Genomic DNA, 15,614 nt, shown 5'->3' with positions numbered 1-15,614 from the left:
AATTCTTAGGGGAAATGACGGACTCTGAGACAAAAATTTGATTGTTGTGTTTCTGTTTCCAGAACTCCCCACTCCATCTGCACTTAGAATGTAATTTGTTGCAGAGGTTTCTCTAATCATTCCCTGATAGTTAAACGAAACTTTGAGTTTGGTTTCCACACACATTGTGAAATAATCTAATTACTGATAACTAACAGTTTCAATTAGGACCATTCCAGAAGGGGTAGCTAGCAAACGGTGTGATTCTCTGGGAAAGCCTGATGATGTCTGAGTTTCTACATGCTTAAGTCCTTTCCCTAGTGTGTCTTCTGGGCACACATTCACAGGATTCACCTTTAATTCCTACTTTGATCATTTGGGTTTTAACATAATTCATCTAATTGTTACACCTTTTGAAGCTTTCTTGGGAGAAATTAACACATCTCTTTTAGGGAAAGTCGATGCATTGATAGGCTGCTTCAAACAATAGTTGTTACAAACATGAGTCCATGCAGAGTCCAGATCATACTTTAAAATTCAAAATGGAAGATATCACTTAACAAGGTAGAAACTAGATATTAGAAATCCAAACAAACCCTCTGGATTTGTGTGGGAGATCAGTGCATCCCAAACAAACTCATTAACCTTAAAGGAAAAGGAGAAGTTGGTGCTGGTGTCCTGTAGGACTCTCAGACATGGGTGCCAGTGGTAAAATTTAAACCTCTTGAAGAAGGTCATATTTACAGTAGGTATAGAAAAACACATTCCCATCTGAGAGATCCCAACATGCTCCATTGCCCACAGCCATGACAAGCCCACCTCCAAGATGGTTTAGCTGTCTAAATGATGCAGCTCTTGCCAGAGTTCCCCCAAATCAAGAACCAATTTCCTCATTCCTCCAGACCAGCTTTCAGAAGTATAGTGGACTCTGTGGAGCACTCCAGGACCACATGACTACTGAGGTGTGCTGAGCTCTTCTGTGTGAGCCTGCCTTATGCAAGGCATCCACCTTCCTCATTCCATGTAATTCCACCTTACTGCTGAGAAAGCAGCATGTCTATAAAAGTGAGAAGAAAAGCTAATCTTGCATATGACCCAGGGGGCTATTCTATTGTTTTTTCCTATGTGTTGGGGCTAGGTTAATGAGCAGGAAAACAAGCCAAAGGCTATCTCCCAGCACAGTAGCATCCCTTTTAAGCTGGAGATAGAAGGATTTCTTCCTTGTTAGAATGTGGAACACTGAGGTAAATACAATACTGAGTAGCTGTTCCTAAGTCCTGGTCAGGTCACTAGAGCTCTGACGGAAGAACAGGCACTTCCCCGAAAAGCACTCTCAGAACTGTTTCTACTCATGCTGTTGCCAGCATGTTCGAATGGCCACCATTAATCCAAACCTAACAAAGAGCTGAAGATATATGAGCGTGATGCCGAGATTCCACTAAGGATGGTCTTTCAGCATATGCTCATGGGTGTTTATGTGGTCCAGAGCCAACAAGAGACATTCAGTGATGTCCATCTGTAGTCCTGTTAAGCAGCCAATCCTAACTGTACAGGTTCAGTGGTACACTGGGTGTTCACAGCAGTGTTCTTGAGCACCTAAGACTTCCTAGTGGATATTGGAAATAGAAAAGCCAAAGGGTGGAAAAAAGAAAGCGCTCACAGCAAGGTTGTGTAAGCAATGTTAGTTTGGGTGAAATAAGGCCTCCGTGAGAGCTGAACTTTATGGAGCTACAGTAAGAAAACAGCTGACGGTAACAAATCTGTGCAGAAGGCTGGCTGGCTTCGTGTTGCTAATTAAAAGCACTACTCCAAATTAAGCCGATTGGTGGGCTAGATGTCAACAGAATATATTAATAGTAGAATTGTTTTCCACTTACTGTCTCTCCAGACATACAAAAGTCACCAAGTCTTCTTGGAGCATTGGCCTGTTACTAACTAGAACCCCTGGAATGTTCTTAGGTGAAGCAACAGACACTGAACAATGAAACCTTTCCCCTCCAGGGATATTTCAAGCAGTTCTTTGTAATGCTTAACCACTCACCCTTCTTTCTGCAGAGCATCTCAGACAGGGAAGGGTAACAAAGTCTATCCACTAGAGTGAGGATAAGGGAAATAAAACAGTATGAAATACTCTGAGAGATCTTAAAAATCACTTACCTGAGCTAGGGAGATGCCTCAGCTTGTAAACTGCTGGCGGCACAGGGTATCAACTGGATCCCCAGAGCCCATGAAGATGCCAGGTGAATGTGACAGCCCATCTATGACGCCAAAGCTCAGGGTGTGGAGACAAGGGACTTCTGGAGCAAAATGGCAAACTGTTAATTTACCAGATTGCCCAAAATAGGGGAGTACTGGTTCAGTAAGTCATAGGTAACCTTCCTACATGGGAGTTTTCCTTCTAGCACAATCTGTAGGGCTGGATTTGTAGATAAATGCTGCTTAGATTTGGTTTTACCATTGAATGCCTTATTTTATCCACCTACAGTGGTTGAAAGTTTTGTTGAGTTGGTAGTCGGGCTGGCATCTGTGGTCTCTTATAGTCTGTAGCATAGCTCTGCAGGCCCTTCTGGCTTTTAGAATCTCCACTGAGAAGACAGATATCATTCTAACAGGTCTGCCTTTTTATGTTACTTAGTCTTTTTCCTTCGCAGGTTACAATTCTTTCTTTGTTCTGCATGTTTAGTGCTCTGATTATTAAGTGCCAAGGGAACTTTCTTTTTCAGTCCGATCTATTTGGTTTTCTGTGTGCTTCTTATACTTTCTCCTTTAGGTTAGGAAATTTTTCTTCAATGATTTTGTTAAAAATATTTTCTGAGCCTTTGACCTGGCTTTCTTTTCTTTCTTTTCTTCCCATTATTTGGTCTTTTCACGATGTCCCAGGTTTCCTGGATGTTTTGTGCCAGGAATTTTTTAGCTTTAACATTTTCTTTGATTGATAGGCCCATTTCTTCTATAGATCTTCAATGCCTGAGATTCTCACTCCCACCTCTTGTACTCTATTGGTAAAGCTTGCCTCGGCAGTTCCTGTCCAAATTACTCATTTTTTTTTTAATTTCCAAAATTTTCTCAATGTGGAGAACTTTCATGGTTGTTTTGTCTTGTTTTTTATTGATTGTATTTATTTTTATAGGACTTGAACAGTTTCACTCATTTTCCCCCACTGTTGTATTTCCTGGATTTCTATAAGGGATTTCCTTATTTCCACTTTTAGAAACCTCTATCAATTTTATTCAGGATTTTTCAAGATGGTTTTAATTTTTTTCTTTTATTTTTTTCCCTGTGTCTCAGCTATGTTAGAATACTTAGGGCCTGCTGTGGTAGGGCTGCTGAGTTCTAGTAAAGACTTTCTGTCCTGCTGTTACTGATTGTGTTTTTACACTGGTGTCTAGGCATCGGGTTGGCAAAATTATAGTTCTAGGTACTAATACCTGGTCTTGGCTTTGTTGGGTGGGTGTTTTGTTCCTTGGTTTCTGTTTTCATTCTGAATTTTAGGAAAGTGTATCTACTGTGCATGGTCTGCTAGGAAATTTTATGTGTCCATGATAGATGTGCCCATAGGAGGTTCCAGGTAAAATGTATTTTTAAGTAATAGGAATTGACATTTAGTCATGGGGAATAGACTAGGGGTGCTAAGGGGTTCACAGTAGGGAGGAAAGCAAAGTGTTCTGCCAGGATCTGCTTAGTAAGCCTCCTTAGGATAGAGGTAGAGAGTGAAGAGAGATCACTTCAGAAAATTTGCTATAGAACTGAGGGTGAACTTGGAGTCCTGGATTGGCAGGAATGGAAAGAAAGAGGATGGGTCTGCAGTCAATCTGCCTGTTTCCCTGGTGGGTTAGCAGGGACAGCCTGCAGGAGTTGGGGGGACTGAGATAAAGCAGTGGGTGAGAGAGGGAGATTGTGAGGGAATGTTCTGTGGGGTCCACAAGGGATGTGAGCAGGAGCAGGAGTTCTAAGTAAAAGTGGGGGATTGAGTTTCAAGGGAAGGAGGGGGTGGAGAAGGTCTTCAGTTGCCTTACCTGTTTCCCTGACCTGCTCAGCTGCTGTGTCCCCAAAGAGTGCTTGCTAGCCTTAGAGGCCTGGATGCTGGGATGATGTGGGGAAAGGGAGATTGAAGGAGAAGTTGGTCCTGATCTGTTGGGGATAGGGTCAGAGAGGAAAGGGAGACTACAGCAGGCATAGAACTGGGGATCAGGCTGGGGCACTGGATCTGGAGGAGCAAAAGGGGAGGTGAAGCTCTGTAGTCAGCCAGCGGCTTCCTGGAAGGAATATGGATAACAGTTTTCAACGTCAAAAATCTCAGGCATTTCTACTTCAAATTCCTCTCCTCGTGACCCTCATCTCCTCATGACCTCTCAGGCTGTGAACAGTAGTCACCCACCCACCTTTAACTCTGAAACTCTGCTCTGCCCTTCTGCACCTTTCTGATCTATCTCCCCAACTTCCAGGACTCGAATTAAGTCACTGCGCACAGCTCCCTGTTATGTGACAGGAGGTGAGCAAACAGTGGCCACCTTCCCCCTCTTCAGTAAAGGGATCTGAGGAAACTTGTACCTGTGAACTTGTCACCAACAAAAGTTTACTATGAAAATTGAATCTGGGTTTCAAAATTCTTCCTCATATATACAAGAAAGTGAACATACAAATGAGCTTTCATTAAAATCGCTTCCTGGGGCCAAGGAAACAGCACAGTTTGTAGAGTTCTTGCCTGGCGTGCACACAGCCCTGGCTTCAAGTGTCAAGACCACATACATTGTACATGAACATGGTTAACATGTGCTTGCAATCCTACTACTGGAGAGGGAGAGGCAGAAGGATCAGAAATCCAAGGTCACTCATAGTCAATTCAAAGCCAGTCTGGGCTACATGAGGCCATCTCAAAGCCAAACACGTACTGGCCTATCATGAAACAACAAAATCCAGGTGGTTGATCTACTTAAATAAGACTTGAAAAGCATCTGCTTTTCATTGGGCTTAGTAGCCAATCATTAATATTTCAATTTCTCAGCTCCTGGAGAAAAATGTGTCAAATAATATTTAAATATACCCTTTCTTTCCCCTTTGGATTAGAGGTGCTGCTCCTGACCTACTTAGAAGTAGCTTGGGAAATCAGTAAAGACTGATCAACTCACATTTGCCTTAACATGGACCTTAAACACATTTTTGCCAAGTTATACTTTGACCAAAGAATAAAATCACAGATCAGTTTGAGTGTAGAAAACATCCCTTTTCTTTAGCCTTGGTGATAGGGTTCATTTTTCATTCAAAGCAATTAACTCAGAAAAAGGTCTATTATTTTTAATTTAAATACACATGTTAATATGTCTCCTATCTGCAGTTCTCTCACTTCCAGTAGTTTCCTAGGTACCTTATTTCTAGTAGAAATATCATCATCATGATAAGCACAAGGGCCCTGGATGTGTCTTTATTAAAGGTGTTTAAATATTACAATATTTTGAATAGTCCCTTTGAATGCCCCAAATATCTGTCTTATGAATAGGACTGCTATAGTACATGCTAGAAGAATGAGTGCCTTACTTTGGAAAGAGGCCTTAGGGAGTCTCCTGGGAAGGAGCTGTATGAAGTAGTTATCAGCAGGCAGAGCTCCTTGAGGTAGGATTCCCCCTCAGGAAGGTTACAGACTAAGGTTCTAGAAGTCAGTTTCCTCCACATACCCCAGAGAAATCCATCAGGAAGATCAGCTTCTAAGGCCTACCTAGAGACTTGTATCATACTGAGTGAGTTATAATGAATTGAGACCTCAACATTTCTTTATTCAATTCCATCTCAAACACATCCCTTCATTTGTTTCCACAGAGATCACCCCAGATGGGGAGCCTCCAACACAGCCCTAGCAAGATGGCTGCCTCCTGTCTACGAAGATGGTTTCAGTCAGCCCAGAGGCTGGAACCCTAATTTCTTATACCATGGCTTCCCACTGCCCCCGGTTGGTACTCATTTAGAACCTACTTTAACAAGACAGGAACAGGTTTCCCATAATGCCAGCATACTCCCCATAGCCTTGGAGGGCAATGGGCAACTGCTGGATGATCTATTGTGGAAACATCCCCTTGTGTTCCCAAACTTCCTAAAAAGTTGGAGCCCCAAGGTGTAACACCTATAGATGAGGCTCTGAAGTTTAGCTACACTCAGCTAGTGGAGAGAACAACTGAGATTTAAAGTCACTGTCATCTAATTTTACACCTTTCCTCTTCATAAGGACTTTAATATTCTTAAATAAATTTTTCTATTCATCAGGTGGGAGACAGGGTTCAGCAATAACATGCATTCACTAATGAATTCATTCATACAAACTGTATATCTGCAGATACTGGCTACTGTTTTGCTACCAGAGGCATATTTGTGTGTGGTGGAGAGGGGGTACACAAAAGCATTCATTTCCTACTTGTCCTTTGGTCCAACATTTGCCATTGGGTCCATCAATCTACATTATCAAAACATCATCCATTTCGGCCCAAGTTTGACTCCACATCACTGCATAACTCAATGTTTGTTTCTAAGCCATATTCCACAACAGAATTTTCAAGATGTATGATAGGTCACAGGTATTCAGCTCAGCCCAGATAAAACCAGTACCAGAAATGAGGAGCTGACCTAGTCAGCTATAGACTGACACCTCCACCATCATAAAACTCTCCAATGGAGATTTACCCCTGTTCCTAGGCAGTTTTTCAAGTATCTTTTCTTATTTTTTTCATTTCTTGATTTTATTCTAACATTAATACAAGTTTTAGTTGGCTATAATAAAATTTTAACCCTTCAGTTCTGTAGGCCAAAAGTCTAAAATATCTAAATTCAAGGTGTCTCGGGATTGTGTCCTTTTCGAGGTTTTGGGGGTTCCCTCTCCTTGACTTTCGCATGTGTGTTTGTGGTTGTGATGCTGAGCTTCAAGCCCAGTGCTTTGCTCATGCAATGCAAGGCAGATGCTTTTACCACTGACTGTCTCTTAAGCCTCATCTTTCCTAACCTCTAAAGGCTATACTATGGCCTCCTCTATGGCTCCTCCACCAAAGTCTACAGTGTGGAATCTGTCCATGTTTTCCACCTCAAATCACAACTCTCTAACAATGGTCAAGAAGGCTCTCAAAAATTGAAGACCCATGTGACCAGACTGGATATACTTGGAAACCTAGAATCGTCTCTGCAGCCACGCCCAAATGTGTCTGTCTTCCATCTTGGTTCTTCCTCTTATGTCCACTGTAACAGGTCTTTCCAGGGCTCTCCAGAGCTGTGGACAAGAGTCTCACCATGATTTTAATACCCCAAGGTCTCCATTATTGTCCACAGTGCTGTCTAACTTCACCATTACAAGCTGTCCTCTTTATCCAGGTACGGGAGGTGACAAGACACCTCATTCAAGTTTCAAATGAGGCTGTGACCGAAGATGACCAGTACTCTGATTTTCTGCCGGTGTGGGGACAGTACATCGATCATGACATTGCTCTCACACCACAGAGCACCAGCACAGCAGCCTTCTGGGGAGGTGTGGACTGCCAGTTGACCTGTGAGAACCAAAACCCCTGCTTCCCCATACAGGTAATTTCCCTCAACTCTTCACTGATTATGAAATGGCATGTGACTTTTAAAATGTTAAACAGAAAAGCTTGAAATAAAATGCAAAGTCTCCTTCCCACGCCCTGTCCCCAGGAGCTTCCTACATATACAGGCTTCTTGGACATTCAATGCACTCCTGTTTACAATACCATTTTATGCATGCAACTTACCCCATAACTCCCAGACCACGTCGTGTGCATGCTCTGAACCACGGATTGTCACTCAGCAATAAGTATTACCCCTTGCCCATCATCTAATCAACGCAAATTTATTTTATGATTTAAGATTCTAAACGGACCCAAGAGCCGGAAGTGACATCCAGTCTCCCCTTTGCCACAGCTTCCCTCAAACTCCTCAGGGACCTCTGCATGCCTACCTTTCTACCGCTCCTCAGCCGCCTGTGGCACTGGGGACCAAGGAGCACTCTTTGGCAACCTGTCTGCGGCCAATCCGAGGCAGCAGATGAATGGCTTGACCTCCTTCCTTGATGCCTCCACGGTGTACGGCAGCTCCTCAGGTGTTGAGAAGCAGTTGCGCAACTGGAGCAGCTCGGCAGGGCTGCTGCGTGTCAACACCCTCCACCTAGACTCTGGCCGCGCCTACCTGCCCTTCGCATCAGCCGCCTGTGCTCCAGAGCCCGGTGCTCCACACGCCAACCGCACGCCCTGCTTCCTGGCTGGCGATGGCCGCGCCAGCGAGGTCCCCGCCCTGGCAGCAGTGCACACCTTGTGGCTGCGCGAGCACAACCGCCTGGCTACAGCTTTCAAAGCCATCAACACACATTGGAGCGCCAACACTGCCTACCAGGAGGCACGCAAGGTGGTAGGGGCATTGCACCAGGTATGTGCCTCCGTGCAGGGATATTACAGACAGGAAGAAGTAGATGTTTCTAAGATGTGTCCACAAGGCTGGTGTGAACACCCGAGGGGCATTAGTCTTTGTGTCGCTGGTAGTAAGGAGAATATGAGCATCCAAGGACATGAAGACAGGCAGCATCGGGGTTGGAACATGTTTATCAACCCTGCCAAAGTTAAACACTCCAGGACCCGTGCGTCCACAGCAGTGCGCATCGTGTGTCTGTCAGCTCTGGTTAAGGAGTCATGTGTGGGTGTATTAGGTTGGGTCACCACAGGCTTACCAGTAGCTTCCAGTGGGACCACCATGGATTTTCTTAGTTTCTGGCAGGATCACCTTGGGAATACTCAAGTGGGAACTTCCAAAGCACAAGTTTATATGTACAAAGCATTCCTATTACCAGGAGGTTCCTCGTGGCTTTGTTGTCCAGCACTGGGTATAGTAACCATAAAGCCCAGACCTCCTGCACCCACCACTGTACCCAGCAGTAGTCCCTTCAGTAGCTGTTGGCTGGTACTTGGAGCTTACAGAGCCAAACATTGTATGTAGCTCATAATATTCTTAGTAGCAGCCCTGTGAGGTGGGTATGTAGATGGATTCTGGTTTCTTTGTGTTTTGGTAATCATGAAGTTCCTCATAATTCTGTCACATTAAGCTAAAAATCAGTTTTAGATCTTTACTTTTAAAGGCCAAAGGATCTTAAATGGCAATTCCTATTGATCTTTGATCAGTTGTATAAGAAAAATCATACTAGAAAACAGTGCAGTACTGACTTCAGTCCCCCTGGATTGTGATGAAGGGCTGACTCACTTTATACTAACCCTCTTCCCCTTGTCAGGTTAGAACAGGCTCTGTGCTGGGCACTTGGCATTTTGCCTAGCAAAATAGGAAGTGAATATTGTTCTCCAATACATAGTTGCAAGGGGTAGCCTGGAGCAAGGGACCTACTGTGGTCTTGGGCACCTAAGGACCAGGCATAGACTTCTGTATCATCCTCCTCAGTCTAGTATCTCTTTGTTTTTTATTGTTTTTTACATTCCTGTGGGTTGTACTCTTGCCTGATGGGTATGTCCTTTCCCATACCTCTGCCTGTATCTGTGAGCTGTGCCCTCCTAAGGGAGCCTCATGAATCTTATGATGATTTGTCATAAAGATGCCCAGGCAGAATTCTTCCCTAATGCTTAATCTTTAACCTTCTATTGGCCTACAGGTATCCCTGGGCTGTGTTGAACACCTTCCCTGCTCAGAGAACATCTCTCTCCCCCTCTATAGATCATCACCATGAGGGATTATATCCCCAAGATCCTGGGTCCCGATGCTTTCAGGCAGTATGTGGGCCCCTATGAAGGCTATAACCCCACGGTGAACCCTACTGTGTCCAACGTCTTCTCTACTGCTGCCTTCCGCTTTGGCCATGCCACAGTCCATCCACTGGTGAGACGACTAAACACGGACTTCCAGGACCACACAGAGCTCCCCAGGCTGCAGCTGCACGACGTCTTCTTCAGGCCCTGGAGGCTTATCCAGGAAGGTATGCCCACTCCTGAATTAATCTCCAGCTAAGTACAAGTCAGGGTAGCCCAACATGAGCCTTCATATCCCATGAATATGCTATCTGACTTATCAGTATTTACAGGGAATAACTGCATTCAATGCCTTTTTTCATATGCATGCATGTATGTGCATGTTTCTGTGTGTTTAGATGTGTGTGTATACAAATAGAGGCTAAAGGCTAACCTCCAATATCATTCTTAGGAAAGCAATTCACTTCCTTTGAGAAAGGGTCTTGAATTGACCCAGTTCCCCAATTAACTTAGACTGGCCACAAAACAAGCTACAGGAATCCCTGTCTTTGCCTCCCCAACAGCAGAATTAAGAGCACACAACCATCACACCCTACATTTATTCTCCTGGGTTCTGAGGAACAAACTTGGGTTCTTGCGCTTGCCATGCATCATGCTTTACTGGCTGAGCCACAACCCCACCCCTGCCCCCCACACCCAGTCCAGTGTTCAAACTTTTTTAAAAGGTGACATGTTTGTGACAAATGCCTTGATTTACATCTGGAGCTCTTCGGAGCTCAGGTTAGATTATCCAGGTAGAGTACACTCTCTTTGTGTTTGGAGACAGAGAAGTAAAAGTGTCCTGGTGGTCATGCCTCATAGATGGTGCTATCATTTCTTAATCATTAAGCACTATGCCTGGTCTCTCTGGTGAGACCAGCACTGTGAGCTTTGGGATGCTGGAATCTGAAAACAAAAACCAACCAAACAACAACAACAAAACCCTGCAGCTCTCTGGTTCTACTCTGGAGGGTTGTTTCCATGCTTCCCCATAGTCTTCATTCTGCTCCTTCCCCCATGTTCTTCCTGTCCCTCTGGTAATTTCTAACCTGTGTCAAAGGTAGGCACAGGGACAGGTTTGAGGGTAGAGATGATGGCAGCTGATGTCATCTCCCTCACCACTGATAACCACATTGCTTTCATTCAAAGCATAAGGAGATAGGTTTGGGGTCTTCCCGAGTCACTCTACCCAGTTCAAACTGTATTATACATCTGCCACTGTGTGGGGGTGAGGGAGGGGGAGGTAAGGCAACTGGCCTCTCAGTAGATGTTATTGCATGTAATTCTGGATTCATGCAGCTAAGGGAGGGTAAGACCTCTGAAATGGATGCTTTGCTTCCTTTGAGGCCTTCTGTGAGGATGGCCCAGACTTTAGTGGGTTATAGAGCAAGGTTCTTGAGAAACTGAGTTTGCCAGACCAGGCCACATCTTACTGCCCCAGGCAGTAGAGGCCAATGAATATTTCCTTTGGCTCTAAACATTATGCTGCTGAAAAATAAATAATAATAAATCTGAGTAATATGACTAGACTATTTACGTCTAGTCCCTGAGGTGCTGAAGGTACATCCTAGGCACATGGTTGCTGATAATGGCCATGTCCTGAGGAACCTGGAAATCTTGGGATTGTGTAAGGTAATTTGGTGAAGGTAAACAGACATTTAAGAGTAAACATGCCTTACAACTGAGAATCTATTCTATGTCCTCAGAACTCAGCAGGGACCTAGGGACCTCTCTGATTTGTATGTGATGTCTTTCAGGTGGTTTGGATCCAATAGTAAGAGGCCTCCTGGCAAGACCAGCCAAGCTGCAAGTACAGGAGCAACTGATGAATGAGGAACTGACCGAGAGGCTGTTTGTGTTGTCTAATGTGGGCACCTTGGATCTGGCATCACTGAACTTGCAGAGGGGCCGGGACCACGGCTTACCAGGTTTGTTCAGTCTCTAGATGGTGTGCCTCAGTGCGTGCTGAAGGAAGAATTAGCTGGGTCAGTATCTGGTATAGAGTGAAATGGATCTACAAGTCTATTGCACTGCCAGCTTCAAAGGAATAGATTCGTGGGTTTTGTTCGTTTTGATTGTTTGGTTGGTGTTTGTGTTTTGAGATAAGGTGTTGCTATGTAGCTCAGGCTAGCTTCCAACTCATAATCCTTCTGTTCCATCCTCCCACATAACTGGGATTATAGGTTATGTACCAAGCCTGTAACTAACTGCATATTTGTGTGTAGACTGACTTTCCAAAAACTCCACAGAATAGTCTGTGTCTCTATCTGGGATATGTGTTTGAGTTGCCTTTTCTGATGTGTTTCTTTGTATTCTCTGGGGACAAGTCCCAGTCTATAAGAGGCATCTACTACAGAACTACAGAGTCTCTCCCAGAGCTCCAATGGAGTCAGCACCACAAAAGTGTGTGGAGCACCAGGGTTCCCCTGGAACTACCACATTGATGCCTTGCCTAACCCAGAGGCCCACTCACCCAGCCAGTGGCCAGTGTTCTCTGCCCTATGAATATGACTGAGAAAAGGCCCTTGATGCAGGTGCTCTGACCCTGGCTGCTCTTCTGAAGCTCTGTCTGCAGAGTGCAATGCAGTTGGTGTTGCCCTTCTGTGTCATTTTTCCCTCACTGCAGCCTTCAAAGGGACTGTAGCAACTTGGATTTGGAGAGCATGTGTATACTGGGAAGTTATAGAAAGGGTCCCTTCTGCATGTGTGGAAGGCCACATGCCTTCTGTGTTTCACCCTGAGCTCCAGGTGCACCAGCTTTCTCAGAGTGATTGAAGCACATTCCTGCTGCTTATGGCCCCTGAGAAACCTCTCTCCCAATATTCAAGTGGAATTCGCTCACTCTTTGTGCTTCAATTATCCTGAGAGTAAATGATCCTTCAAGTGGATATTTAATGAAGTAACTCCTCTATTCCCTAACCTCTGCAGCAAGCAGTGGGAATAAATGTTTTCACATAAATCAAATTCACTGATTTTATTTTGCTTGCCATGAAATTACAGGATCTGTGAGGGTCTGGCCTAAAGCAGTCTGTAATGGAGTCAAAATGCTATGGGACTTGTCAGGACTCAGGAGACAGGAAAGGAGAAAGCTGTCATCTTGCTAGATGGCTCCTGAGAGACATGACTGAGGTGACCCAACTGGAATTAGAGAACAAAGAGGGGACTTCCCAATAAGCTACAACTTACCAGGTCCAGCTGTGCACAGCAGACTCAGAGTTGAGGCGGAGCAGACTTGTTGACCAGGCAGCTCAAGAGCCATGGCTCTGAAAATGTGGTATGATGCATGGCTGCATCAAATACCAACGCAGACACACACACATATGCATACACACACACTCATACACACACAACACACACATATGCACACAACACACACATACACACACACCCTCATACACACACATACACTCACATACTCACACACACATCCACAACACACACACACACACACCCACACACCCCACACACACACCCACACACATATGCACCCACACACACACACACACACCCTCCTACACACACATACACTCATACTCACACACACATACACAACATACATACACACTCACACATACACACACACACCCACACACCCTCATACACACACATATACTCACACAACATACATATACACACAACACACACATATATATACACACTCACATACATATGCACACACTCACACATACACACACTTACACATGCACACACTCTCACACACATACACACTCATGCACACACATTCATGCACACACATACACATAAACACACACATCAAACACAGCTACACTAAACAGACCCCAGCTTCTCCTGAGTCAGAATGGAGGTACTGCCATCATCAAGCTCCCAGCAATACCATCCTTCTCAGCCTATCCAGAAGATGCATGATCCTCCTTCAGATTCTATGTTATCTGGGCTTCACCATGAGTCCCCAACTTTTTTATCCTGTTAATGCCATCATCACCCCTGTGCACACTTGGCCTGGGCCTCAGTGCATTTCTCTATGGGTGTTTATACAATACTTGCTGAGGATATAGATGCAGAAGGCAGTGGGAACAACACAAGGCAGACTCGGATGGAATACTGATGTCAGAATAAACAGGCAAATGGTGACAAGGAACCATGCTGCCTGCCGAGTGCCTCAGTGTGGAGTCCCCCAGCAGATTGTGACTGGCATTTCCCATTACTGTCAGGAGGAACAGAGACTTCTGGAAGAAGTCCAGATGAGGAGGATGAGGCCAAAGGCAGCCTATAAGGAGGGTACTGAAGATCATATCATGTGTCCAGAGGAGAAGGCAGCCCAGCAAAGCCAGAGTACTACATGTAGGGTCAGTGAGGACTGAGAGATGCTGGGACCATGAGGCCAGCAGTGATGAAATCACCCTCAAGCAGATAGAGAATCTGCAGTATTAGAGACAGTCAGATAAGGAAAGATAGGCATGTACATATGTGTATTCTGGGTGTGTGTGTATAAGAGTGTGTCTGTTGTGTATTTAAGAGAGTGTGTCTGTGTAAGAGAGTATGTGTTTGTGAGTGTGTGTATAAGAGAGTGAGTGTGTAGTGTTGTATACAATAGAGTATGTATCTGTGAGTGAGTGTATAAGAGAGTGTGTGTCTTGTGTGAGTACATTGTATAAGAGAGCATGCATCTGTGTATGTAAGAGAAAGTGTGTGTCTGTGAGTGTATCTGTGTAAGAGAGAGAGTGTCTGTGCATGAGTGACTGTGTTTATAAGAGAGGGTATGTCTGTGTGTGAGTGTGTATAAGAAAGTATGTGAGTAAATGTGTATAAGAGTATGTCTGTTAGTGAGTGTGTCTAAGAGAGTATACAAGTTGGTGTGGAAGACAGTGTCTGTGTTTATGAATATATGTGTAAAACTGTCTATGTTTGTGTGTATGTGTATGAGTGTGTGTGTGTGTGTGTGTGAGAGAGAGAGAGAGAGAGAGAGAGAGAGAGAGAGAGAGTGCTAGTGTGCTCTTATTCTCCATGAGCTCCCAGTGTCCTTCTACAGCATCTGTAGCTCTGTAAAAGGTGTAATCTGCCACCATGGTTCTGTAAGGAAAGACTGATCCCGTCACAGATTAAGTCCACTAAGTGTTTTAAGTTGGCACCTTTTCTAATTCCAATTCACCCCAAAATATACTCTTTATAAGAGCTTCAAGTCTATGCTACTTGGTCTGTCCTCTTGAAATCGATAGTGCTGAATGTCATGCTACAAAGCAGTGTCACTCTGCAGCAGGGACTAGCAGGCAGGGCTGTGACTCTGCAACTCTGGTTTCCGGGGGTCAACAGAACCCATGGGTAGACTGGTGAAACTTAAATCCCTGTGAAGACGGACCTACCCTCTCTTTATGGTACAGGCTACAATGAGTGGAGAGAGTTCTGTGGCTTGTCGCGCCTGGAGACACCAGCTGAGCTGAACAAGGCCATTGCCAACAGAAGCATGGTCAATAAGATAATGGAGTTATACAAGCATGCTGACAACATTGATGTCTGGTTGGGAGGCCTGGCTGAAAAGTTCTTACCGGGAGCCCGCACCGGTCCTCTGTTTGCATGTATCATTGGGAAGCAGATGAAGGCTCTGAGGGATGGGGACAGGTCAGTACACGTGGCAAAGTACATGTGGTATGCACTCTGGGCGTATTAGGTTAGCATGGAGCTGCAAGGTCTGGGCTCAATTGCTTAAGTGACACTGGACAGGTTTTCTCTCAAATGTAACATCCTTGATGATAAAATGCTGTTGTCACCACACAAAAGGACCACAAGGCCTATACAATATTCTGTTCACTTAAAAACATGACTACTGTTTTCTGGTATTTCCAGTCATGTGGATGAAAAGGTATGCAACAAAACTCAAACTGAGAC

The 15,614-nt window shown here is 44.6% G+C and overlaps 1 protein-coding gene across 1 annotated transcript in view; it reads left to right on the top strand.

Moving 5' to 3' along the window:
- Nucleotides 1-15,614, top strand: part of Tpo (thyroid peroxidase) — a 62,169-nt gene that overhangs the window by 21,228 nt on the left and 25,327 nt on the right. Inside the window, exons 6-11 of the mRNA XM_032908631.1 lie at nucleotides 5,794-5,923; nucleotides 7,327-7,533; nucleotides 7,891-8,391; nucleotides 9,679-9,937; nucleotides 11,507-11,677; nucleotides 15,110-15,347. Of these exons, the coding sequence (XP_032764522.1) occupies nucleotides 5,794-5,923; nucleotides 7,327-7,533; nucleotides 7,891-8,391; nucleotides 9,679-9,937; nucleotides 11,507-11,677; nucleotides 15,110-15,347 (1,506 nt within the window). The remainder of the gene's footprint in view (nucleotides 1-5,793; nucleotides 5,924-7,326; nucleotides 7,534-7,890; nucleotides 8,392-9,678; nucleotides 9,938-11,506; nucleotides 11,678-15,109; nucleotides 15,348-15,614) is intronic.

The sequence above is a fragment of the Rattus rattus genome, chromosome 7 (assembly GCF_011064425.1).
Source record: "Rattus rattus isolate New Zealand chromosome 7, Rrattus_CSIRO_v1, whole genome shotgun sequence".
Lineage (NCBI taxonomy): Eukaryota > Metazoa > Chordata > Mammalia > Rodentia > Muridae > Rattus > Rattus rattus.
This window is presented reverse-complemented; position numbering and strand designations above follow the sequence as displayed.